This window comes from Protopterus annectens, chromosome 14.part0 (assembly GCF_019279795.1).
Source record: "Protopterus annectens isolate FY-2018-M chromosome 14.part0, PAN1.0, whole genome shotgun sequence".
NCBI classification, from domain to species: domain Eukaryota; kingdom Metazoa; phylum Chordata; order Ceratodontiformes; family Protopteridae; genus Protopterus; species Protopterus annectens.
The window spans coordinates 918552239-918579288 of record NC_056748.1 but is presented as its reverse complement, the minus strand read 5'-3'; the positions used below and the strand labels follow the sequence as shown (position 1 = coordinate 918579288).

Genomic DNA, 27050 nt, shown 5'->3' with positions numbered 1-27050 from the left:
CTTTCATATTCCTGTAGCAGCACACCTACTGTTGCTATTCTTAAATTTGTTGGTCTTTTATTTATTTTTTCCAGTTGCTAACCAGGTAAGTGGACCTTGAGGACCCTTTTCAGTGATGACCTGGGCCAGAAAAGCAGATACATATTTAACACCCACTACAAGCATACAAGGCAAGTCAGATATCTAACAGAGTTAGATTAACTTTTCTTAGTACAACACAGATTTGCCATGATCCACATAGCTAATATACAAATCATATATCTAAGAAAGTAATAAAATTATGATACAATAAAATGCACTTAGTAATAACTATGGCTGGAGATTCCACAGTTAAAAATAGAAATAACTACAACTGGAGATTCCTTAGACAACACATATGATGTGCAGTAAGTTTGATTAAGTCATGGTATTTGTATATTTTGATTGTTAAATTCATTGAACCAGTGACACTGAGAAATCTATGAATGTAAGTTGAGATATAGTTAGGCAGCAGATAATCACACTAATCTAGCTACTCTTGCAGGTCATTTTAAGCCTAGCCAGTTTCCCTTCAAAGGTGAGAATCAAACCCTGTACCTTGTGTCTGTGAAGGAAAAACCTTAACCGTTATGTCAACCACCAACCCTTAGACTTTTTTCCAAGAGACCTTCTATTACTGTGTGTGTTACCAAGGCTAGATATCACAAAATAATATAAAGCTAATTGTGGAAAAATGATTATTGTTGCAGGTGTGGAAATGAAGTAGTAGTGCTGGAATATAACACTTACATACTGCATGCTACTGGAATAGCTAAAACATATTTCCAAACCAAACTGTGAAATACTGGAATGTTCAGTGATGATAGCTGGCCTCTGAAAATTTGTTTGGAAATGTAATGCAATTTTGTAAGCCTATTTTCTAAAAACTGTAGCAATTCAAATTTAGCAATAGGCAAAACTGATATTTAGCTTGTAATAATTCAGTAGTAGTTCTCTTGGTAATTTAGACTAGATCTTGTCCACCACCATGAATAACTGCAACAAAATAGAAACTTGCTTAAACATGTACAGGTATTGTAATCCAATGGTGTAGCTGGGAGGGGGGCAGTTTGCCCCGGGCAGCACTTTTGTGACTGCCACATATGAGTTTAATGAAAAAAATGCTTTTAAGGGCAGGCATTCTTCTTTAAGAATGGTCCCATAGCTGGTCACTCATGTTCACATCTGTGAGCGCGTTGTCACACAGACATATGTGCCCGAAATGCCTGCAAAATTTTAAATACAATATGAGGAATTGCTGCCTTCATGGAATTTTGCTTCAATCATTTTTCAGGTAAACAGTGTGTGAATTAACGTTTTGCTTTGCTGCTTATTATTGCTACCAATGGAATTGTGCTGCTCCTTTACCAAGGGTGTGTGACGGAATTTTGCTGCTTTATCAAGTAAGGGGAGTGTGAATTGCTTTTGCTGTGTGTTCAATTAGCGTTTTGCTTTGATGCTTGTGTGGCTGCTTATTATTACTGCTGCTACCAATGCAATTGTGCTTCAGCAAGGTCAAATGGTGTGTGTGCAATTGTGCTTTAGCAAGGTCAAGGGGTGTATGTGCAATTGTGCTTCAGCAAGGTCAAGGTGTGTGTGTGTGTGTGTGTGTGTGTGTGTGTGTGTGTGTGTGTGTGCAATTGTGCTTCAGCAAGGTCAAGGTGTGTGTGTGTGTGTGTGTGTGTGTGTGTGTGTGTGTGTGTGTGTGTGTGTGTGTGCATGTGTGTGTGTGTGTGTGTGTGTGTGCAATTGTGCTTCAGCAAGGTCAAGGTGTGTGTGTGTGTGTGTGTGTGTGCAATTGTGCTTCAGCAAGGTCAAGGTGTGTGTGTGTGTGCAATTGTGCTTCAGCAAGGTCAAGGTGTGTGTGTATGTGTGTGCAATTGTGCTTCAGCAAGGTCAAGGTGTGTATGTGCAAGTGTGTGTGTGTGTGCGTGCGCAAGTGTGTTTCAGCAAGGTCAAGGTGTGTGTGTGTGTGTGTGTGTGTGTGTGTGTGTGTGTGTGTGTGTGTGTGTGCAATTGTGCTTCAGCAAGGTCAAGGTGTGTGTGTGTGTGTGTGTGTGTGTGTGTGTGTGTGCAATTGTTCTTCAGCAAGGTCAAGGTGTGTGCAAGTATGTGCGTGTGAGTGTGTGTGTGTGTGTGTCTGTATAAAATGCCCAGTTATGTATACCTAGTGGTTAGTGTTACTGAGGGTTTGAGGTGTATACTTGGTGGTTAGTGTTACTCAGGCTCAAACCCTGTAACTTAGGTACAAGAAACAAGAGCCTGAATTCTCTACCCATACCACCACTTGTGATTTAAAGAGTTGAGTCCATAGCTCTTAACTCCAGATTTTCACAGAATGTTTGGCTCATACTTTTGGTCTGCTCCACTTAAAATTTGTGTTATTCTGGTAAATCAGTGAGAAGTGAATTCACTGAACGATAGCCATTTAAGTTTCAGTCTTCCTCTCTTTTAGGAAACGCAAGATAATACAAACCATTTTATTGCAGTGATTTTCCAAGATTATACAAGCAATGTTTAAAATGTGTCCTGGTATTGGGCCTTTGTTCCCCCCCCCCAATAAATTTTGGCTTTTTCCAAATTTCTTGTGCTGCAAAGTTGAGAGATATAGTTGAGTGTCAAGTGTATTTTACAAGGAGCTGAGAGCTTCAGGGGAAGAGAAGTTTAGTGCTGCTTATGCCAAGTCTGTTTGCATTGTTAGTAGTACAACAGGTAGTATACTTGCTTTTGATGCAGAAGGCTGTGGGTTCTGCTCCCACAGTATGTAGATGGATTGCTGATACCGCACTGTGTTATACTTTAAAGGGGGTGGATGCTGCAGTCCTAAGAATGTCGTCCTTTGGAGGAGATACCTGTTATCAGTTTGTCATCCATTCCTTATTGCAATATTACTAGCTTATTTATTAATGTGACTTAGGCAATTTATTCTGCAAGGGAAACAGGCACTTTATTTTTACATGAAACAATGAAATATAAAGTTGTTTGCTAGCAGCAACCTCTTCACTAGTTACATATCTCTTTAGTGTGGAATTATTTCAACAACTTTTACTTCTGCAGAGATTGTGGGTGGATTGTAATGACAGAAGTTTGAGTAGACTGTTATGATGGAAATGTTCTGAATTGGGCAGTTTTGTCATTATTGGTTGATACATTTTCATTGCTTACTGGAAAAATGTTCAAAACAATAAATTTAAAACATGTTCTAATGAGTGCGCTGTATTATACAAGGAATATAATTTAATGCAATCAGGAAGGTGAATCAAAGAACTCATGTTTGTTTGCATGGTCCTAAATGTGTGCGCAAGGGGCCTATGATTTCAAAATAGCCCAAAGGTAAACTTTATCCGCCAATGGCCAGATGCATTTTCTTTGAATATGGGTTTCAATGCTGTTTCAAGGAATGTGAGTTTCAAGGGCAGAGAAGTTTTAATGCTAAGTCTGTTTTCATTGTGAGATTGTATTGCTTTGTTTAGCAGATGTCTATCAGTGTTTGTGCCATAAAATTTACAATAAAAGTTTTAAATGAAATCCAAATAGTCATTGCAGAAGTAAATCATATAAAGCAGTATGCATATTATATTGTTTATGGTAAATGGGGAGAAAATGCCAAGTAATGGCACACTGGAATGGCTTTGTATGGGGGGGCTGCATTTGACCATGATGTTATGAAGGGGGAGGGGTGGCAAACTGAAAGACAGCCCCAGGCAGCACAAACACTAGCTATACCAGTGATGTAATCAAAATGCTACAAAACAAATGAAATTGCCTTCTGTAGCACTGGGCCGCCTACTTTTGTGTAAATGCATATTATTTGCTGTTTTTGCATTGGCATACTTTCTTGCTGTTGTAACTTTCCTGGGACTGCAGCCCCTCCTACTGTCACATACCTGCATTCCTATTGTGCTATTTTATTGCTACTGTAGTCCCTCCCTCCCTACTACACATGCAGTTCTGCTTCTTGCTATCCTATCTGCAGTTTTGCTCTTCCTGCCACTCTTGAAGGGGCACCTGCCATTACACTTATATACGTATGTAGTCAGACTCTTCAACTTTTTGCAGATGTGCAATACCCCACCCTTCAGTTTCTGCAGTTATGAAATAATAATATCCAGTAGTAAGGGCTGTACTGCACAATATCAGACTATTCAAGGAGTTCAGCCTCCTTCATGTTGGAAGGTCCAGTGCTATTCATGCTGGGAAGTATTATGCCCAGATAATGGATTCTCTGTGAGAAGGCTGACAGTGTTCTGCCACGAGCTCCACTAAGGGAAGGCCTAAGACTGTAACATTCGCAAAGAAGGACGCTTAGAATAATAAGCCCAGCAATGAATGCAAATTCATTTCTAAAATTCCTATCCCCTTATATATGATGGCTGCCACTTGCACCTCCCTTACTATTTTTTTAAGAAAATGTCATTTGGGACATCTTCATTGCACTCTTCCAAGTGTATAGAAAAGCAAAATTAGCCATTGGAAAACATGTCAAAAAGTTCATCTGCAATTATTAACATCAAAACAAAGACACATCTAAAGAAACTGATCACAAATTAATTATATTTGTGATCACTGAAATTACTCAAATCTGGGCCCCATCCCCCACCCCTTAAATTAAATATACTAACTCCACAGTCACACAACTGTGGAGAAAGAGGAAAACTCCTGAATTATATTACAGTGAAACTGCTGACAAATTACTGTAAATACAAGCAAGTAATCAAACCAATGCAGCCACAGATGTGTGTGTATGTATATGCATATATCTTTTACATGCAAGTGGTCATAACTTCAAATGGTTAAACAAAGGTAAGTTGTGACATAAGCAAAGGACTTGCCATTTTATCTGTTAGTCTTTGATAGTTTTACACCTGCACACTGTTTTTACAAGCAGTTGACATATACTTACACATGGGAAGGTAGTTCTGAATGTAATGCTTACGTTACTTTTTTTTTTCAGGCAGAAAACATGAAGTACAAAGATAAGAGGATGAAGATTATGAATGAAATTCTTAGTGGTATGAAGGTATGGACAGTGAAGACAGAAATAACATGCTATGTTTACTAACGACATATACGATATTTGCATAATGAGTCAGTGCAAGTACCAAAGATATACCCTCATTATAAACTTCCTGGCACACTTGTGCCTGGTAAAGCCTGACACCATTCAATATAGAGCAACACTGGAGAGTCAAATCTATATGTCCCTGTTAGCATGAATATTGACCATGATGAAGTTCTCGTTTGATCATTGGACAAAACATATAATATAAAGTCATCAATTAATCCGTAGTTGTTAAATCTTGTTCTTTTACTGAACTTCATTATATGATCAGCCTGAACTTCAAAATGATGGAAAGAAAAAGGAAAAGCAAAGCGTAATGGACAGTTCAACTGGCCCCAGTGATTTTACTAAATTTCCTGATTTTACTGAAGCGTGTCTATATTTAAAATAAAAACAAGAGTATGCATACAGTATATAGAGCTGGTCAGTAAACATTCTCACAGAGTCATTGTAAAATTTTACAGTTCTAATCTGAATGGTAAGGTCCACAAAACTCAACGGAACTGTTCTTAAATTGGTATAATTGTTTGGTAAAGGTATTGTGTCTAGTACCCTGGAATTATGCAAGACATGAGGTTTATGTAAAAATGAGATGTTTCAAGAGCATTAAATATTAAAATAAAACTTGTCCATGCCATTTAAAGTATACTCCAAGTTTACCCTTGCAAATACAAATTGCTTTATAAAGAGAGTTTATAAGGAGTCTTTAGTATCAAACATGTCTTTAATTCCTTAAATGTCCACACCTGGACACACTGAGCTGTCATGAATTTTAGACTTGAAGGTAGACATGCTGCTTAGTTAACTGTTCACCTAAAGGCATCATCACTGGATTTTTATAAATAACATTCCTTATATTATCTTGCATTTAAATAGAACTGGCATATATTTCTGCCAAAATCTAAGTGTAAGTAAAAACTGAATTTGTCAACTTAGTGTATGTATAACCACACACCATAAATTATGGTCATTTCAATAAAAAGGTTTAAATAACCACCCTAGCATCAAATATAGATTAAGAATATAAGAATTCTTTAAAGAAATTAAAAAGCTGCTTGCTCTTTTACCATGGATGTGTTTGTTGTAGCCATTTTCTGCTCCATGTACAGGAGTATTTTAGCTGCATTCAAACCAGAACATACACCACAAAACTGACACTGCATGTATCAAACCCTGAACATTTATTTGAATTTCTCCATGACACGGAAGGAGAAAACTGCTATTCCTCAGCATGCACTATTCATAATCTTTGCAGCTGAAATATTTTCAATGCACTTTGAAATGACACCAAAAATGTGAGAAGATTCATAAAAAGAAAAATATTCTGCAGAATATATTGCCTTCATTGTGTTTACTACTTTAAAGGGTTATCTTGAAGAAGCAGCAGTTGCCGTAGCCACCACTGAAGCTATTCACAACATATTCCAACTTTTGTGAATGACAATGTCCATATTTCTAACAGGGAAATTATGATATGTTGGACAATGGTAATCAGTCATCCTTGTACTAGGTTGCTTTTTTTCCCTTTAAATATCTAATTCTTGTAAATTCCTAAAGACTATATCAATACTGTTGTTTAAATATACAGCTGAAGCATTACTATACAAACTGAGTTCCATTTGTCTTAATTTGTATATTTTCTTGCAAAGAGTTATGTCATTACATTTCCCTCTACACTGAAATTCTTATGACTGCCAAATACATTAGAGTAATTCATTGTGCCAGGTAAGTAGTGAGATGTTCACTGAAATGTAAGTAGAAATATCAGTCTATTGTCAGCATGTTTATTCTTGGGTTTGACACTGTGCATAATAACCTATATATTCAGATTAAAGTCACTGTATATGTTATCAGTATTGCAGACAATTTTAAAATGAAAGTTATTAGTGTTTAAACATCCAAGAAGATTACCAATGTTAGAAACACTGTAAAAGCAAAATAGCAAGTAACAAGCTTATCAGAATCTTTACTTATCTGCTAATACAAAAACTGTTCCTTACTTCATGAAAAATCCTTCCAAAAATGGTACTATAACTTCAAATAAATTCTTTGTCAAAATGAATGTCAACAATTCATTGAGAAATGAGATGTACATATCCTCCATAAAAAATTATTTGTGTATTATTTGCACATTCTCAAATTGGTATCTTTATGAATCATAGGGTCATGAGAATTTAATATCCAGGTATATGAAATGATGGGTACAGTAGAGTTTATCAAAACAAGATTAGATGTTGTGACGAAAGGAGATACTGCCAGCCCAGCTGGTTGGAATTTTGTAAATAATTATATGTCACTGGTGAATATTGAAATGATTTATACAAGATGTTTGCATTACAAATGTATTAGAGCTGTATGTCGTGTATATCAAACTGCTTGTACAGATGCATGTGTTGAAAAGGGTATTTGCAGGGTGCTGTTTGAAATGTAGCCACAGTGTGCTCTTCTGGAAGAGAACAGAAATGTACATGCACTATTGTAACTGTTTAAATGTATATATTTTAACAGTGGAAACTGGAACCCAGGAAGTTAACTTCAGAAAAATAACTGGAATTAAATTACTTTATGGCTAGTTATTACTAGTTTTCAAAACATGAAGGAATGCAATTGTTTTATGACTTGCAGCATCTGCCAGAGATGTGAGGAGAAGCCATTGTCTGTATATTTTTACAGGTATATGCTAAATGCTACCAGCTGCCATGAATGGTTGTTTTGGGCCTGGGAACTAAAAGTCAGATGACAATAAATTATGTCATTCTTCATTCTCCAAGCTATCCCAGCAGTAATATTTTAGATATTATTTTGAGAAGTCTCTTAGTGAGACAGGGCATTCTGCATTCTGTCTTTGCCCTGACAACAACTAGAAGATCCATTCACCACATCTGCCTTGCTCTAATAATAAGTTCTTAGGTTATAGTATAATTCTCTTAGATTCAGTTAGGAATATTGTAAGCTTAGTTTGGGTATTTTTCTTTCTTTATTTGAGACTGTCCTGCAATGTGTTTTAAATAATTCCTGTGGTTTTGAACACTGACGTCACTGTGAATATATATTTAGTATTGTCTTGTTCTTTTATTTATTATTAAATATATTTAAACATTTCATTGTGGCTGATCTGTGTAGAGATATTTAAGTTTTGAGAGTACTTGCATATTTATTTGATGACACTGTCTGGGCCATCCTAATAGCCTTGCTCTTGGTCAAACTACCATTTGTCTTAATATTAATATTACATAATAAAATTGGACACCCTTTGTTAAGGGGCCTTAAAGTAGCAGATAATGGGTTCTGATCAAAGTGAAAACTACCTTATAGTCTGGGCAAAAGGAGGCATAGCTAGTAAACTGGTGCCGGCCTTTGTGTGTGTCGGTGTGTCAGCTACTTGGGCAGGGATGCGAAGCACTGGTTGGATAGAGAGAGTGTTGGAGGACTTGGCGTGGAACCCTGGCTAAGGAATCAACTCTACAGCTGTGCCAGTGGGAAGTCTTACTGGTGATCTGGAGAAAGGTGCAGGAACCAGCCCTGGACTGACTATAATCTCTGTGTGCTCTTAAGGGAAATTGCACTTGATGCAGAAAGCTATATCTGGAAAAACTGTGTGTGTACTTGCTATCCTCCCAGTGAACATCCCCTACTGTTGCCAGTGGTGAGGATTGAGGCTCCTTCATTACTAGTACAGTGGTGGGGAGTCACATATTGGTGGGCTATCCACATCACAAATTGGTTGGCAGTGGTGGGATCACCATATCACATATTGGGATTCAGTGATGTGTATATTGAACTTTTGTAGCCTGTAAACAGTGATCACTAAAGAAGGTGTTTGTACTCTCAAGCAGCCGCACAGTAGACATTCAGTTTCATATCACAATAGTTTTATTTATTTTTTGTTAGCTTAGTCAGTCAGGGAGAGCAGACAGATTATGGCAAGCTGACAAGGAGCCAATTGGCTGAGATATGCCAATCCAAAGGACTGGTGCATGCCAGCCTGACTAAAGCAGAAATGATTTCAGCCTTAGTCACAACTGCATCACAGACCAGTAAATCAGGACGATGACCAGACTGGCCTTTGGGATGTACAACTCTCAGAAAATGGACAGTTCAGCTTTGCCTTAGAGGACTTAAAAATCCATCTGGAGTTAAAGAGGTTTGAACTGGAGGCCAAACAGCTGGAACTAGAACCAACAGAGATACTGCAGCGTTTGGAGGCTGAAGTAAAGGAGAAAAGATGGCATTAGAATCAGCAGAGAGACTGAGATGTCTGGAAGCTGAAGAAAATGAGAGACTGAGATGTTTGGAGCCTGAAGAAAGTGAGAGGCAAAGGCAACATGAAAAGGAGAAGCTAACTCTTCCCCAGGGCCATGGAGTAATGGCAAAGGGAGTAACCGAACTCCAGAAACAATGAAGGTCAGTACATTTCTTCCAAAATTAACAGAGGGTGATAATTTTGATAGTTTTATTCATATGACTGAAAGGGTTTGTGAACAGTATAATGTTGACCAAGGGCTCTGGGTACTGTTCCTGACCCCCTTACTCCATGGTAAAGCTGTAACTGCTTTTTCTAAATTGTCAGATGCTGACTGCTTAAATTATAATACAGTTAATTTTTTTTTTATTATAGTGCTTTAAGTTAACACCTGAAGCTTAGAGAAGAAAGCTTCATGAGCACAGACACAAGGCAGACAAAAGTGTGTGAATATATTGCTGGACTAAGCACTTATTTTCATAGGTGGGTGAGTGAGTGTCAGTTCACCACTTTTGAAGGGCTGGCAGACCTTTTGGTGAGGGAACAAGCCCTTAGCACTTGAGGACATGGGAATCTGGTTGGTAAGTAGAGAATGTAACACTGCAGATGAGTTGTGGAAAAGGAGAGACCTATACCTAGCAAGCAGGGCATCATTGCACAGGAAAGGGATACCCAGTGCTGCACATAGGTCTAAGAAACCCATGGTGAGCAGTCTAAACTGCCCCAACAGAGTCTGCCAGTAACAGGAGGAGCCACTAGTTCAGATACATGGCCAGGATCAAGGGTTAAATGTTTTAAATGTAACTAGTGGGGCCATGTAGCATATACGATGTCTACGGAGGCAAGGTGGGGAAAAAAGGTGGGGGAGCCAGTAAGTGGGAATAACAGAATGCCAGTGGTAAGTTGTTTGGAGACAACAAGGGTACCAAACTTCCACAAGAGGTTATATCCTATCTTAGTAGATGAGAAGCAGGCCACTGCTAAGAGAGACACAGCCTCTGACCTAATCATTTTGAAGGCTGCAGTGGTTAAAGAGGAGCACTACTTGCTTGGGTAGTCTACTCCAGTCAGGGCTTTAGGAGGCACCCATTCCAAATACCTTTGGCTAGGGTTCACCTTGACTGGGAGGGTGGAAAAGGAAGCAAGCAAGTAGGTGTGTTTAAGGATATCCCTGCAGATGTCCTGATAGGGAATGATTTTGATAATGCAGTACCTTGTGTGCATGCAGTTACACACAGTCAGGCTTAGAGACAAGCATGTGGGTTTGGTAGCCTGGGGGCAGAACCAGAATGACCGTACACTTGAAGGCAGGACTGGTGAGGTGGTTACTTCAGAGAGGGAGCCACCCTGTAGCAGTGAGATTGAAAGTGAACCACAGCTGCTGGTGGGTAATGATGTTCCCTTTGACGGAGTGACTGCAAAGGCAGAGGTGGGTAGTAGTACCAAGGCTGACAGTGAGGCGCCGCTGTCAGAGGATACAAGACTTCCTGTGGAAGGGGATCTGGGAAGGGTTACAAAGAAAAAGTTGAGAAAGGCTCAGTTCTTAGACTATAGATTACAAGGCTTGAGGGAGGTAGCCAGCGAAGTGCCCTATTCTCAAGGGAAAGGTGAATCTGTATACTGGGACAAAGGGTTACTGTATACAGAGTGGATCCCTGAGAGAGGGCTAGAAGGGGAGCAAATACAGTAGTTGGTAGTGCCCAGAGCCTACCGTCTCCCACTTCTAGCCATAGCCCATGATATTTCCCTTTGTAGGACATATGGGCATAAAGTATACCAAGTGACGTATTATGCAAACTTTTATTGGCCTGGGATTTTCAGGGATGTAACAGGGTACTGCAGGACCTGTGAGCAGTGCCAAAAAGTAGGCAAGGCAGGAGACAAGGTCAAAGGTCATTTGATGCCTTTGCCTGTGATTGAGGAGCCATTTCAGATGGTAGCTATGGATACTGTGGGGTCTCTGTGTACCCCAAGTTCCACAGGGAAGAAGTATATCCTAGTGGTATTAGAGCATGCTATCAGATACCCTGAGATGGTGGCTCTGTCCTCCATCAAGGCAGAAAAGGTGGCAAATGCTTTATTAGAGAATTTCAGCAGGGTAGTTTCCCAAAAGAAATAATGACTGACAGAGGTACCAATTTCACATCAGACCTGCTGGCTTGGCTGTGTGGTGAAGCACCTAAAGACCATCCCCTACAATCCCCAGAATAATGGTCTGGTGGAGAGGTTAAACTCTACACTAAAGACCATGATACAGGTATTTGTGTACCAGTTCAAGAGGGTGTGGGACAAATATTTACCCCATCTGTTTGCTTACAGAGAGCTTTTCACCCTTTGAGATGCTGTATGGGCATAGGGTGAGGGACCTCTAGATTTGATTTGCAATGAGTGGGAGGGTGAGTGTGAATACCAGAAACAGTCTGTTGTGGCATATATCCTAAACTTCAGACAAGGCTCAGGGAACTCATGGGCTTGGGCCAGGAGAACCTGGAAGAAGCCCAACAGCAGAAAGAAATCTGGTATGACAGGAATGCTTGAGGTAGAGAGTATGATGTGGGGCAGCAGGTCATGGTTCTCATTCCTGTCAGACACAACAAGCTGTATGCAGCTTTGGAGAGACCCTTCAAAGTGGTAAAGAAGGTCAGTGATGTTAACTACATGGTAGAACTGCTAGTCATGAGGCAGGGGCACAAATTGTACCATGTTAACAACATGAAACCTTACCATGATAGGGAGGCCCTGTTGCTAAGTATTTGCAGTAGGAGGCAGGAGGAGTCTGAGGTGGATCTAGGGCTACAGGGAGCCAGCCAGCAAAATCCCAAGTTACTAAGATGGAGCCTAGGGTTGCAGGCATATGATATGACAATCCAGCACAGTAGTGAGGTTAGCAATGCCAAAGCAGATGAGCTCTAAAGACAGAGTATGGGGTAAGGTATTCCCAGATAGGCTCATCCCTCTCAAGCAATGTTTTTCAAGGGTCACTTAAAAAACTAGTTTGAGTCTTCAGAGGAGGGAAGATGTGTGACGAAAGGAGATACTACCAGTCCAGCTATCTAGAATTTCATAAATAATTATATGTCATTGGTGAATATCAAAGTGATTTATACAAGATGTTTGTGTTGCAAATGTATTAGAACTGTATGTCATGTATATCAAACTGCTTGTACAGACACATGTGTTGAAAAGGGTATTTGCAGAGTGTTGTCTGACATGTAGCCACAGCATGCTTTGCTGGAAGAGAGCAGAAATGTACATCCACTATTGTAACTGTTTAAATCTATATACTGTGGAAACTGGAATACAGGAGGTTAACTTAAGAAAAACAACTGAAATTAACTTACTTTATGGCTAGGCTATAAAAGATGGCATCTTTCAGTATTCAATGCAGCGCAGGCACACTTTTTGTATTAGGAAATTTTCTGTATTGTCTTTAGGATAAAGTATTTATTAGTCTCAAAAGCATGAAGGAATGCAATTGTTTTATGACTTTCAGCATCTGCCAAAGATGTGAGGTGAAGCCCTTGCCTGTATATTTTTACAGGTAGATCCTAAATATTACTAGCTGTCATCACTGGTTGTTTTGGGCCTGGGAACTAAAAGTCAGATGACAAGAAATGATGTCATTCTGCAAGCTGTCCCAGCAGTAATATTTTAGATATTAATCTGAGAAGTCTCTTAGTGATACAGGGCATTCTGCAGTCTGTCTTGGACCTGACAACAACTAGAAGATCCATTCAGCACATCTCCCTTGCTCTAACAATAAGTTCTTAGGTTATAGTATAATTTCCTATTAGATTTGGTCAGGAATATAATAATCTTAGTTTAGATATTTCTCTTTATTTATTTGAGACTGTCCTGCAATGTTGTTTTAAATATTTCCTATTGTTTTGAACTCTGGCGTCACTGTGAATATATATTTAGTATTGTCCTGTGCTTTTATTATTTATTATTAAATATATTTAAACTTTTCATTGTGGCTGAATTGTGTAGAGATATTTAAGTTTTGAGAGTACTTGCATATTTATTTGGTGACAATGTGTGGGTCACTCCTAATATCCTTGCTCTTGGTCAAACTACCATTTGTGTTAATATTAATATTACATAATAAAATTGGATACCCTTTGTTAAGGGCCTTAAAGGAGCTGATAATGGGTTGTGGTGGCAGTGAAAACTACCTTATAGTCTGGGCAAATGGGGGCATAGCTAATAAACCTATGCTAGCCTTTACTAGGTGGGTGTGTACGTGCAAATCAAAATTTGAAAGTGTGCGTATGGGTGTGTTAGCTACTTGGACAGGGACATGAAGAACTGGTTGGGCAGAGAGTGTTTGAGGACTTGGCTGGGAACCCTGGCTAAGGACTCAACTCTATAGCTATGCCAGTGAAGAGTCTTACTGGGGATCTGGAGAAAGGTAGAATAACCAGCCCCAGACTGACTGTGGTCTCTGTGTGTTCTTAATGGAAATTGCACTTGATGCAGATAGCTGCATCTGGAAATACTTTGTGTGTACTTGCTAACCTCCTAGTGAATATCCCTCACCATTGCCAGTGGTGAGGATTGAGGCTCCTTGATTACTGGTCCAGTGATGGGGCGCCATAGATGTTATGCTTGATTATAGTTACAAAAAGTAACAATACACCATCATGAAAAATACTCACAGAGAAGAATCAGAAAAAGTCCACTTTTTCAGAATGGTTGACCTTTTTATAAACATTTAATAATAAAAGCATCACATTGATATTTGGTGATATACAGAACAAAAATATGGGAGTAGCTCCTATTCTTTCTTTCACACCAGTTTCTGATTTTCAACATTTTATATAGTGAAAATGATATGCTTGTGAAAGGCATACTTTAAGGATGAGGCTTGATAGGTATAGTCTTGAAAGAATTTATCCATTGAAACTTACTGGAGGTGATTTTTTAAAGTCTTCCTGGAGATACTGTAGGAGCAGGGTTTTCCAGAGACTCAGGGAGGGATTCCTAGCAATTGGGTATCAGGTTGGAGAAACTGTAATCAGTAACAGAATACTCATTTTGTGGGGTGTCTATTGAGGGGGTTTTAGGAGCAAGTGAACAGGGATTATAGCTGGATTATTTATTGCATATCATATATATCGGTATAGATGGTTTTCTGAAAATGAACATGGACTTATCACCAAGTGGCTAGTAATGATAGTGACTAATTTACACAGATGATAATATTTTTATGCTTATAACATATTAAATATTTATGTGTAAGGTTCTGATTCTGGAAGGCAGGCGGTACATTTATAAGCAGCATTCATTCATGACTAGGAAACATACTTACCTTTAAAAGGGAGCCAGATGATTCATTGATAGCCATCAGTCCAAATGCAATTAGTGCAGGTCACATTGCTTAAAAAGATTTTCCTACCATAACTACATTTGCTCTTTTCCGTACTGCTATGTGACCATGGAGTTTAATGTGGAGGTGGGGTGGGAGTCTTCTCATACATGGGAGATGTAAGGAGGCTTTTCCCCTGCTAAAAAAACCTTTATTTCTTTATTAATGAAAGTGGTTTTCAGTGATGTAGATTTGTAATAGCAGTCAGAGTGATTCCAAAGGGATTCATGTTGATTTAACAGTAGTAAACTAGCAATTCTTTTTTTCATGACTTGAAACTGTAATGTATTTACCAAGTGCTTGCTGTCTTTCTTAACTGTGGATGAAAACAATGTCTGTAAACACATTTTTTGTGTATATTACATCTCTTCCTGTGGTTGCATCATTTGCTCATTTGGCTTCTGACCCTGGTTGAGATTATAAACTCTTATACAGCACATGAAACAGTTTCACTCATGACTGGAACAGCTTTGTAGTAAACTGCACCTTGATTTGAGACTGCAGTTTTGTTAGACATGTATGAATCCTTTAGAAGACTGGAAGTTATAACATTGCTGTAAAATGTGCAAATTCCCATCTCTAATAATGAGAGTAAAGATGTTTGCTGTGCATAATCCTACATCTTCACTTGAATTTTCCTCTACAATGTCTCTGGAATTCAGGAGATGGTCATCCTACTCACAGCACCTGCTTAATGTCTGCTCAGACTGGCTTTGCAAAATCCAAACAAAAATAAAAATGTGAACTTTAGATACAAAGAATGTGGTATGTCATAGTCTGCATTAGTGATTTTATCTAATGGAATGTCTGCTGTTTTTATGTAGATTCTGAAACTATATGCATGGGAACCTTCATTTGAAGATCAGGTCCTTGGGGTCCGTGATAAGGAACTCAAAGTTATGCAGGGCTTTGCCTACCTTACATCAGTTTCCATCTTCATTTTTACATGTGCACCTTTCCTGGTAAGGATATTAATGATTTCAAAGTAAGCATTTCATTGGTCCTATAAGTTCAGAAAAAAAACACAAATATAGCTTTTAATTATTTTGCTAATATCAATCATATTAATGTTCTGTTTTATATTTTAGATATTATATGAATTAATTAAAACATACCTCACACACTGTGTATTTATACTTGATGTCTAGCAATTGTTTTAATGATTTCCTGTTCTATGTAAACATATAGAAAGAGTAAATCCTACACAAACATTATAATTAATAGATTACATTATTCTCTTTTAAATTAAGTGTTCTACTGCAACTTCATGGCTGTATTTGGATATCCTAGATGCTGCCAGCCCTTTTGGAAACAAAAATCAGTCCATTACTGGGATGTGATCTTAGGTCATGGTATACTAAAGGGTATTTAAAAACTGTATTGGGCATTGCACCTACTGCGGTGGTGGTGCTGCAGTAGTGTTGTCGCCTCACAGTAAGACGTTGTCCTGTTCAATTCTCAGCTAGAGCATCTTCTGTGTGGAGACATGCGTGAATGGGCGTACCTTCATTGAAGGTTGTGCGTCTGGGCTGGCAACTCGGCACGTAAAAATCTACTGCCAGTCATTAGTGGACCGGAGTTCCGCTGTGGCGACCCCTAACCGAGAAAAGCCAAAAGATACAACATTGGGCATTGAACCTGGTTGAAGAAAGATGTGCTAAGATTGAAAAATGTAGATCATTACAGCATTAATGTACTGTTCTGGATCTGTGGTTTGGAAGTTAATAATGTAATATTACTGTTTGTGTATTTCATCTGAGTTTTATTGTTTTTAGTTGCTGCTGATGCAATTTCAAAGAAGCAAACGTATGTGCTTATGAAGCATCAGGCTAAGGAATGTCCGAGACATTTCTTAGAAGAATGGTACTATGGTGACCTACAGTCACTTCCAAGTGGGTCATGCTGTATGTTTCTGTATCAATATCAAGCGCCTGGGGAGCAAAGTTAGATATGTGCTTGTTACACTAAAAAAATTAGCTACTGGCACCAAAGACACAATGATAATGTGTGGGGAGAAATTCTAAGGAATGGGATAATTTTCTTCACATTTCATTGGCATATATAATGTCAGAAAGCAAGAGTAAGTGATTATGATTGTAGGATAACACAACCTACATTCTGGAGGAAGTAATGATGCATGAAAAAAAGCGGTGCAAAAAATGCTGACCCTTTGGTTAAAGCACTGAGGCAAAAGGCAGACGACCCCTACTAGTTGAGTGTACAGGCCACCGGACACATGCAAAAGATATGACAGACTCAGAAGCAGGTGTTAAGACAGGCATAGCAGATGAGAAAATTAGTCATGGGTAGCCTTATTCTTCCAGCAGTGAAAGGGGAATCCAGAGACTGCAGAGATTCTAGTGAAGTCTGGATTCAGGTGGAAGGTAACTGATACTCACAAGGAGTAGGAATATATATATTTTTAACCTGATCCTCACTAATACCAAAGGGGTGAGAAGACCAGAGCTGAGAGAGTCACTGAGTCTGGTTCACCACTGTTTCTAATCCCTGCTGTCAATATAGGAAAGGCAACAAAGACACAGAGATAATACCGTGGAAGGGAAGAGCAACATGACTATTTAAGTGTAAAGACCCTGGAGACTACACAAGTGCAGAGTTAGATAGCCAAAATTAAAGATGGGTAAGAGAGCCCAGACACAATGGAAGTGACGAGTAATACTAGACAATAGAATAGTAGACTGAAAGGACACTAAGGGAGAGAGACTAACTGGGCTCTGCAGTAAGCTAGAGTGAAATGAGGTCATGGATGGGCATCACAAGACTAAAGAGGAGCAGTGTGAACTGAAACTGTGGAAAGGTAGAGTGAACTGAAACTGTGGAAAGGTAGAGTGAACTGAAATCATGGAAAGGTAGAGTGAACTGAAATCGTGGAAAGGTAGAGTGAACTGAAACCGTGGAAAGGTAGAGTGAACTGAAACCGTGGAAAGGTAGACATTACAGAAGGCTGGTAATAAGGTTACATTATGTTCTCTAACAGGTGCCACTGTTGGCTTATAGTGCCATATTTATGTTTGCAGTGATCCACATAAAATACATTAAAAGACTGAACTTATTTCTCCAAATGTGGTTATAAAACATTTTTGGATAATTCATTCAAAATTATGTTTCAGAAATCTGCGTCTTTCTCTTATCTGCTATTTTTAGAGCTTTCCCTTTGATTCTGTAAACCCTGAGGAAAACATTTGTACTAAATGCCACCCCATATCCACCCATCCTCAACCCCTTTTCCCATTTTTGCATATGGGGAGGGGATGTCACTTCAACAGTGACAGTCATCTAGCGCCAAGATTGACATTGAAATCAAGTATTTGATGCTCTGTGGGTGCAGTTGTTTATATATATATATATATATATATATATATATATATATATATATATATATGGATCCCTATCAGATCCCTGTCAGGTGATCAAGTTTTCAGAAACTCGAAATTCATATGGTCGAGAACATATGACTGAGTTTCTGAAAACTCAAAGGTTTTGAATGGAGATCACGGTACAGTGCTGAAAGGAAAATTTACCCTTTCCCTCACTGTAGTGTGTTCTCGTAGTTTGTATATTTAATTTACATGGGGTGTGGGGGGGCATAAAAAAGTTAGATTTTTTTTTTTTTTGGATGTTCGAGTTTGCAGAAACTCAATCACATGGTTCCAACTACATGAATTTTGAGTTTCTGAAAACTTGATCATCTCATAGAGATACATACATCTACAGCTATACACACACACACACACACACACACACACACACACACACACACACACACACACACACACACACACACAGAAATGTACATACACACACTTTCTCCTTGTTTTCTGAGCCTAGCTGCCATGACAAAATGCTGGTAATATTTTAGATTCCACATTCTGAGCCACCTATTCAGAGACAAACAGTATACCTCCCTCATAAGCCATTCTAAAAGTGGCACAAATTCACAATTACTTTCAAGAGTTGCATTCTGTCCTTAAAAAAATAGATCTGAAAACAATACAGAAAGTTTCAGTTTACAACTTCAAATAGTAAAGAAACAATCCTGCCAAACAATACATCAGAAGTGTAGCTGGTTCAACCAGTGCCCTACTTCCTGAACTCTTTAAGAAAAAAAAAAAATACTGTAATGGCCATTGGCTTATTACAGTTGGATACACAACCCCCAACTTTGAAGAGCCAAAAAAAAAAAAATTCTGTACTCTGCCTGACCTTCATTCTGCATTTTGTATTAAAAAAAATGATTTCTTCTTTTAAGATATAGCAAACCGTTTGCTTCAAGAATACAAGATAGTTGCTACAGATTATATTCCACCTGCACAGAGCACTAAAGTACTCAGGTTTTAGTTAAAAAAAAAAAAAAAAATTCTTCTAAACTGTAGCTTGCATGTAGTCCTACAGAGTTCAGTTTAAACTATAGCAAGCAGTTGCTACAGCACTCAGATTTGACCGCAAATGTAATACAGTCTTTTAAAAGCCAGTATTGCATTAGAGAGATCCGAAACGGCTGATTGTACCCCCACCAACACTTTTCACTTGGTGCAGTTGCCACTTTCGACCCACCATAGTTATGCTACCGAACATCAGGTGTACTGAGATTCTACTCAGATCACTCAACCTGTACACAATCTATCAGCCACAGATAGCAAAATGCAGGCCACCACTCACAACTGGTTTCTTTAATAGAAGCACTTGCATTTATTTTCACTAAGAAAATGGAAGGGGAGTAATATTTCAACAAAAAGGCAACGAAACAGAAAACAACCGGCACTTTAATAACAAAATAAGTGCTTTTATTAGGTATGTCACCAAACTTCTTCAGACAAAATTCAAAAGTACAACGGACCATTAAATACTTTGCCTAAACAATCGTGTGGTGTAAAAAATAGTCATATGTTACTTTGAAAATATGATTCATCAGAGAAGTAGGTCATATGATTCATCAAAGAAAGCAGATCATGATGTAAAACAAAAACATTCACGTAAACAAAAACTACCTGGACATCGAACTAATGAAGGATCATGTTAGTAATGCGTACAAAGCTAGAATCTTCAGAAAAGCAACATACTCAAACTCTTTTTTTACACTATTCTAGTGCCCATCTGATTCAACAAAAGAAATCAGTAGTGAGGGGTCAGCTTGTGCGGGCAGCTAGAATGGCTTCCGTACAGGTTGATTTTTTTGATTGAATGTGATCTCTTGGTTAACATGTTTTTGAAACGGGGATACCCCTTAGTATTATTAGATGAACTAAGGCAAGAAGTGGTTTTCAAATGTGCACACGACTTTTACAAAGCAATTTTACCTGATCCAGCTTGCCCCCGTGTACCATCTGGCCAACACGAGCATACGAAGTATACAGTAGATACACCTTTTGCTAGTGTTCCTTTATTACTCCTTACAGTATGGATGCCGTTGGTATTAAACAGATTATGATGAAGAATTGGGGTCTTCTTACAACGGATTATGGCCTTTTATGGTATGGAGAATTTTAAACTTAAATTTGTTTTCAAAAGGGGTCAAAATTTAAAGAAATTGTTGGAATTTGATGGTAGACCTAGCCCCAGAATAAAATGGATGTTTAAATGTGAAGCATACCCTTATTGTAGACACATTGAGGTGGGAAACAATTTTGTGATAAGGGACCGAAGATATGAGACTAAAAGCAGGTTCAACTGCAATTCTTGCAGTGTAATTTGTTTAGTTAAATGTCAAGCCTGCCCAAGGTTTTATATTGGCAAGATGGATAGAAAGTTTAAAGAACGGTTATATGAACATATTTATAGTGTAAGGAAAGGGATGACTGAGAACGGCTTAGCCAGCCATGTAACCTTACACCCAGGTCACTCCTTTGTTTTTCGGGTGATCGACCAAGTAGTTTAGGATGTGAGGGGAGGCCCTTTTTCTTTGCAATTGGAGTTGCTAGAATTGACCTGGCAACTTAGATGCCAGGCTTATGTTTTAACAGGGTTCAAATCTGTTCTTTGGTTAGTGTGTTGAAACTTAAAAGTTTGTTGAGATGAAGAAGTTTTTCTAAATACACTTGTGGTCATTACATTTCAGTACTTCATAGATTTCAATATAGTTTAGGGATTTGTGAAAACTATTTTTAACTATTTTTTAACTACTTTTTTTCACTGTCCTTAATGTCATTTTTTATGTATACTTACTTATAAATGGTACTTTTCAGTGTATGTTGTAATAGTTTTTTTATAATAGTTTTTAATATTAGGAAGCAACAAAAAAGTTTTTGTTTATGTGTTTGTTTTTGTTTTACATCATGATCTGCTTTCTTTGATAAATCATATGACCTACTTCTCTGATGAATCATATGACCTATTTTCAGAGTAACATGTAACTATTTTTTACACCACATGATTGTTTAGGCAAAGTATTTAATGGTCCATTGTACTTTTGAATTTTGTCTGAAGAAGTTTGGTAACATACCTAATGAAAATGCTTATTTTATTTGGTATTAAAGAGCCGTCTGTTTTCGGTTTCTTTGCCTTTTTGTTGATTTAAATAGTGGGTTATGTTTTTGTGAGTTTAGGGGACTAATATTTGGTTAAAGTTATTTACATACTGTGGCAAAGAAAAATAACTGTTTTTTTTAAATAATTTTTAGGAGCATGACATTTGATTAGCAGCCATTAGTCTGAATGCCAGTGGACTGAGGAAATGTTAATGAAACATTCAGCAACAGTACAGTTTGCCCTTCTCTCCACTGCTGAGCAACCTAAGAGCAGATGTATGAGAGATTTAGGAAGGGGAGTAGGAGAGTTTGTTTCCCTTGCCAGGAAACATATCTGGGTGTTTGATGTAAATTGTTTTGGTACTTTTATATATATAAATATATAAATATATATATATATATATATATATATATATATATATATATATATATATATATATATACATATATGCATATACATACACCACACACACGTGTGTGTTTGTGTGTATGCATGTATATATATAAGGAAGATAGATATATAATAAACTACAGTATTAGGAATAAACATCTCATGGATTATGTGTGGGAAAGGAAATGATGTAATGTGATGAACCAATGGAATGAGCTAACTTCAAATTCTGGGTGTATAAATTGATTTATCCATTGAGATTTGCATTCTGAAGAAGTCTTTTTAGATGAAAGTGCTAAATATATATATTTCTCTTTTATTTTGGAATGTGGAGTGTTTCTAACTGCCTAAAACTGAGGTTTTCTTTTGTTTCCCCAATGACCATTGAGCTATGTCCCCTGTCTGCCCTCTTATTCCTTCCCACTACTGGCAATAGACCAGCAGATGCCAGCATGGAGAGGTGCCAGCAGGGACCAGAACCATCATCTAGCAGGAGATTAAGTAAATATTTTTATACTATTATTAGGCCTCCCCATCTTGGCTGGACATCTCAGTGAAATGTCTTCCTAAACTGAACTACTGTGGTTGTGTACTTCTACACAACTGCAGTTTTTGGCAAAAGCGTGCACAGTTTTTGGACTGTCTTGTGCTCCCACGTCCTTGTGTGTCTTCTTCTTTCAGCTTTTCCCACTAGGGGTCGCCACAGCGAATCACCTGTTTCCTTTTCTTCCTGTCCTCTGCATCTTGCTGTGTCACACCAACCACCTGCATGTCCTCACCACTTCCATAAACCTTATCTTAGGCCTTTCTCTTTTCCGCTTACCTGGCAGCTCCATCCTTAGCATCCTTCTCCCAGTATACCCAGCATCCCTCCTCAGCACATGTCCAAACCAACGCAATCTCACCTCTCTAGCTTTGTCTCCAAACTGTCCAACCTGGGCAGACCCTCTAATATATTTATTCCTAATCCTGTCTACCCTCAAAACACCCAGTGCAAATCGTAACATCTTTAAATCTGCCACATCCAACTCTGACTCCTGCCTTTTTGTCAATGCCACTGTCTCCAACCCATATAACATAGCTGGTCTCACTACCCTTTTGTAGACCTTCCCTTTCACTCTTACTGGTACTCGTCTGTCACAAATCACTCCTGACACTCTTCTCCACCCACTCCACCCTGCCTGTACTCTCTTCTTCACCTCTCTTCCACACTCACCATTACTCTGAACTGTTGATCTCAAGTATTTAAACTCATCTACTTTTGCCAACTCTACTCCCTGCATCCTCACCATTCCTCTACCCTCCCTTTCATTCACACACATATATCCCAAGTCCTTGTGTGTGAAAGTGCAAAAAAAATAAAAAAAATAGACCGTGAAATCCATGAAGCACTGATATGGTATGCCAACCTGTAGTCTCAGCAGTCTGCAGGACAAAGCATAAGATTAGGAATAAGGATAACTGTTCAGAATATCGGATCCTGGCTGCAGGTAATTTAGCAAAATGGAGCAAAAATAAATGAAGTCCTCTTTCCAGAGGAAAAAAAAAAGTCCAGTTAAGGGTTGATAGTTCATCATTGAATAGAGATCTACATAAACCCTTAACTGGACTGTGTTTTTCTCTGGAAAGAGGACTTTATTTTTGCTAAGTTTTGCCAAGTTATCTGTGGCCACGATCCAACATTCCAAACAGTTATTCTTATTCCTAATTGTGTGTGGAGAAGTGCATTTTTGGAACTTTTCTTAGGCAGTGCTTCTATGGTGGAACTTTTGCCAACTCAGTCCCTCCCATTGGGGGTGATCTGACCTCATATACTCACACAAATCCCTCCTTGATTTGCTCCTCCATTGGCCAGGACATTAGTCAAAGCCAAGTCATCTGAGACATAGTCTAGTCTAAGAGTTTTATACCATCGTGCTGGCATATATTGGGTAATGTTATGAATATGCAGAGGGCCAAACATCTCGAGCACATGAAACTGCCTAGAGGTCTGTTCATATGTTGACTGTTGTGGCAGATGAACCAGGGTACTAGGGTACCTCTTTTCTCTTTGAAGTAAAACTGAATTTAACTGAATTGTAGCCAGAAACAAAACCAAATAACTCTAGTTCATATGTCGAAACTTTAGGTCATTTAGAGTTGGTATTATTAATGGTTTATAATTATGCCTGTCAAATATTCTGAATGACAAATGGCTTAATGTTACCTTTGTACATGTATTTACTGTCCGTACTAATGCACTTAAACTTGTGTTACATAACAGACCCTGGTACCACCTTTAATAGTAAAATTGCTTTTTCTTGATTGTGTTCTGCAGGTATCTCTGGCCAGTTTTGCTGTCTATGTCCTGGTAGATGAGAACAACGTGCTTGATGCAGAAAAAGCCTTCACCTCCATCTCCCTGTTTAATATTCTACGCTTCCCTCTGGCTATGCTGCCAATGCTTATTTCTTCAATGGTGCAGGTAAAACTGTCTTCAACAGGTGGCTGTAGCTATTCTTTTCCCCCCTTAACACAAACAGTGATTGTTGAGACAGTGTTACTTTCAAAACTTTATTACATCTGATTTCTCAGTACCTTTCAAAATATACAATGTAGTGAATGAAAGTTATATTTATTATGCTATATTACTGACTTCTCTTAGGTTGATTATGACTCCTGACACTTCCTATGGAGTTTTTCCTCGCACTGCATTGGAGTGCCATTGTTCTCTAAGAACTCTTTCCTTCATTCACAGACAGTTCAGAATCTTGGTTATACTTTCACTTTGTGAAAACTATTCACGACTTTATTCACTTAAGAAAGTACAGTTGTATAAAATCTTATCATAACAGCAGATGTCCCTGTCTTCATTGATGCTGAATTCATCAGTAAAGGAATCCCCTGCCAAGGGTAGCCTGACGTCCGGCTGGTATACCAAACCCTTGGATTCTTTTAAGGACATCATATGTCACACGTATGCTCCCTGCTCACAGAGTAGGACATAAAGGTAATGTATGGATGTACATACCTCAGCAATGAAGAGCCCTAGGAGGAACAACAGTCCAAGGAGAAAAGGAGGAACATGTACATCCAGAAAGAGAAAAGAAAACAGAGAAGAGAAATGGGGGAGGAGGGAGGGAGAAAATGCTGCAACAGTGAAGAGAAGGACAGCTACTGTTATGGTAAGATTTTACACAACTGTACTAGGTCCTTCCACAACACTGTTGCAGTATTCATCACAAAAGGGAGAGTACAAAAGCTCAAGATGTAACTTGGGAGGAGGAAAGCCCAGAAAACCCGCCAGAAAACCAAGCAGGATAGCTCTGGCAAAGCCATCTCTTGCCCTGGAAACATCCAACTTGTAATGCTTAGAAAAGGTACGGACAGAGGATCAAGTAGCAGCCTCAAGGATGGAATCTGTATGCAATCCTTTGAAAACAGGACCACAGGAAGGCATGGCTCTAGTAGAATGAGCCTTTACAGATGCAGAAAGGCTTTTCTCATGTAAGGAGTAACAAAACGAAATGGCCTTAGAGATCCATGAAGAAATGGTTTCCTTAGAAACAGCCAAACCAAGAGATCTATAATGAAAACAAATAAGCTGTTAAGACTTTGGAATGGCCTTAGTCTTATCCAAATAATACCAAGCTGTATGTGCAAATCCAAGGTGTGAAAAACCTTCTCACTGGCAGACTGTAAGAGAAAAAAGTGGGCAAATTAATAAGACTGGTTAAGAGACAATTCATTAACTACCTTGGGCATAAAATAAGGATTAATATGAACAGACACCCTGTCCCTATGAAAAACTAAAAAAGGATGAACAGCCATAAGGGTCCAAAGCTCAGACACCCTTCTAGCTGAAGTAAGGGCCAAAAGAAGAACAGTCTTTCAAGAACAATGTTGCAAGAAAGCTGAAGCTGCAGGCTCAAAAGGAGCCTGAGTCAAATTTTCAAGAACAAAATTAAGATTCCAAAAAGGAGGAATGGGCTTCCTGCAAGGCCCAATATGAAGGACACCTTTAAGAAATTGTTTGACCTCAAATGTAGAGGCCAAAGGAGGAGTCAAAGGGAGACAAGCAGAAATTACTGAAAGGTGAGCTTTAACTGAGGAGTATGCCAACCCAGCATGGAGCAATTCACAGGAATAAGGACCAGAGGAACCTCCAGAGAAAATAGATCCTGGTTACGAGGAAGGCACCAGACAGAAAATCTCTTCCATTTGAACAAGTAAGATTTCCTGGTAGTGGGTTTTCTGGCCTCCTGCAGAACCCAGAGCATGTCCTCAGAAAAAAAAGGTGCCTAAAATGGATCAAAGCCCTATCACCCACAATGTCAGTTGAAGACTGGACAAGTGAGGATGGATGAGAGACCCATTGTCTTGTGTGAGAGAGTCCACACTGTGAGGTAACCTGTGGTGACTGCCCTTGGCTAGGTGCAGAAGAAGAGGGAGCCAATGCTGTCTGGGCCAAAAGGGAGTCATCAACAAGATTTTGGGACAATCCTATTCTGTCTTGAACAGGACCCTTGGTATGAGAAGAAGGGGAGAGAAGGCATAGAGAAACATCCCCCTGGAAGAGAAAGAGATGGCGTCCACCTTCCAAGCCAGAGGATATGGGACTCTGGTGCAAAAGAGAGAAAGTTGTTTGTTTAGAGGGGAGGCAAAAAGATCGACCTGAGGAGTACCCCAATGTTGGTCAATGTCCAGAAACACAACTATGTGAAGCATCCACGTGTGAGTCTGTATTATGGACCTGCTCAAAGAGTCTGCCACAAGGTTCTGTTCTGAAGTAATATAAACAGCCTGAAGAGTCACATGATACTGGATAGCCAGATCCCAAACCTGAAGAGCTTGTCTGCATAGGAGGTAAGATCTTGTTCCTCCTTGCTTGTTGATGTACCACATCACTGTGGTATTGTCTGTAAAGACTGTGAAAGGCCCTGGAAGAAACAGAGTGCAGATAGTCTGAACAGCAATGAAGAAAGCTGTTATCTCCTTGATATTGATATGGTTGCCCTCTGATGAATGGACCAAAGGTCCTGAACCTTTAAAGGGATGAAAGAAGCCCCCCCCCACCCAGTGTTCAAGCAGAACTCTCAACTTTTACCAATAGAATTTGGGACAAAATAAAAAAATAACTAAGGAAAAGGCTTCAAATTAAGGACACATTTTAAATGTTGGCACTCATGTTCAAAATTCTCAAAATGATTTTGAATTTTAGAAGGAATGGAACAAAACTTTGAGAAACATCAGGGTGTGTCCCTGCATAATAATGACAGTTCAAAGGTCTGTGTCCAAGGCATCTGAAAAAATGTTCCTGAGAGGGGATTGGGGGCTGAAACAGGAATCCCTGGGTTGAGAGACAGCTGATGAATCCACCACTGAAGCTCTAGGTTGAGGCATGGAAGAGGAGGAACTATAAAGTCCAAAGGATGAGAATGTTGAAGCCAGACTGACTTTAGGAACCACTGAAGCTTTCTCATATGTAACCTGGCTAAAGGAAG

The 27050-nt window shown here is 38.8% G+C and overlaps 1 protein-coding gene across 1 annotated transcript in view; it reads left to right on the top strand.

The window, feature by feature from the left end:
- ABCC2 (ATP binding cassette subfamily C member 2) overlaps positions 1–27050 on the top strand; it is an 833283-nt gene that overhangs the window by 308293 nt on the left and 497940 nt on the right. Inside the window, exons 11-13 of the mRNA XM_044055642.1 lie at positions 4973–5038; positions 15516–15653; positions 23885–24031. Coding sequence (XP_043911577.1) covers positions 4973–5038; positions 15516–15653; positions 23885–24031 — 351 coding nt within the window. The remainder of the gene's footprint in view (positions 1–4972; positions 5039–15515; positions 15654–23884; positions 24032–27050) is intronic.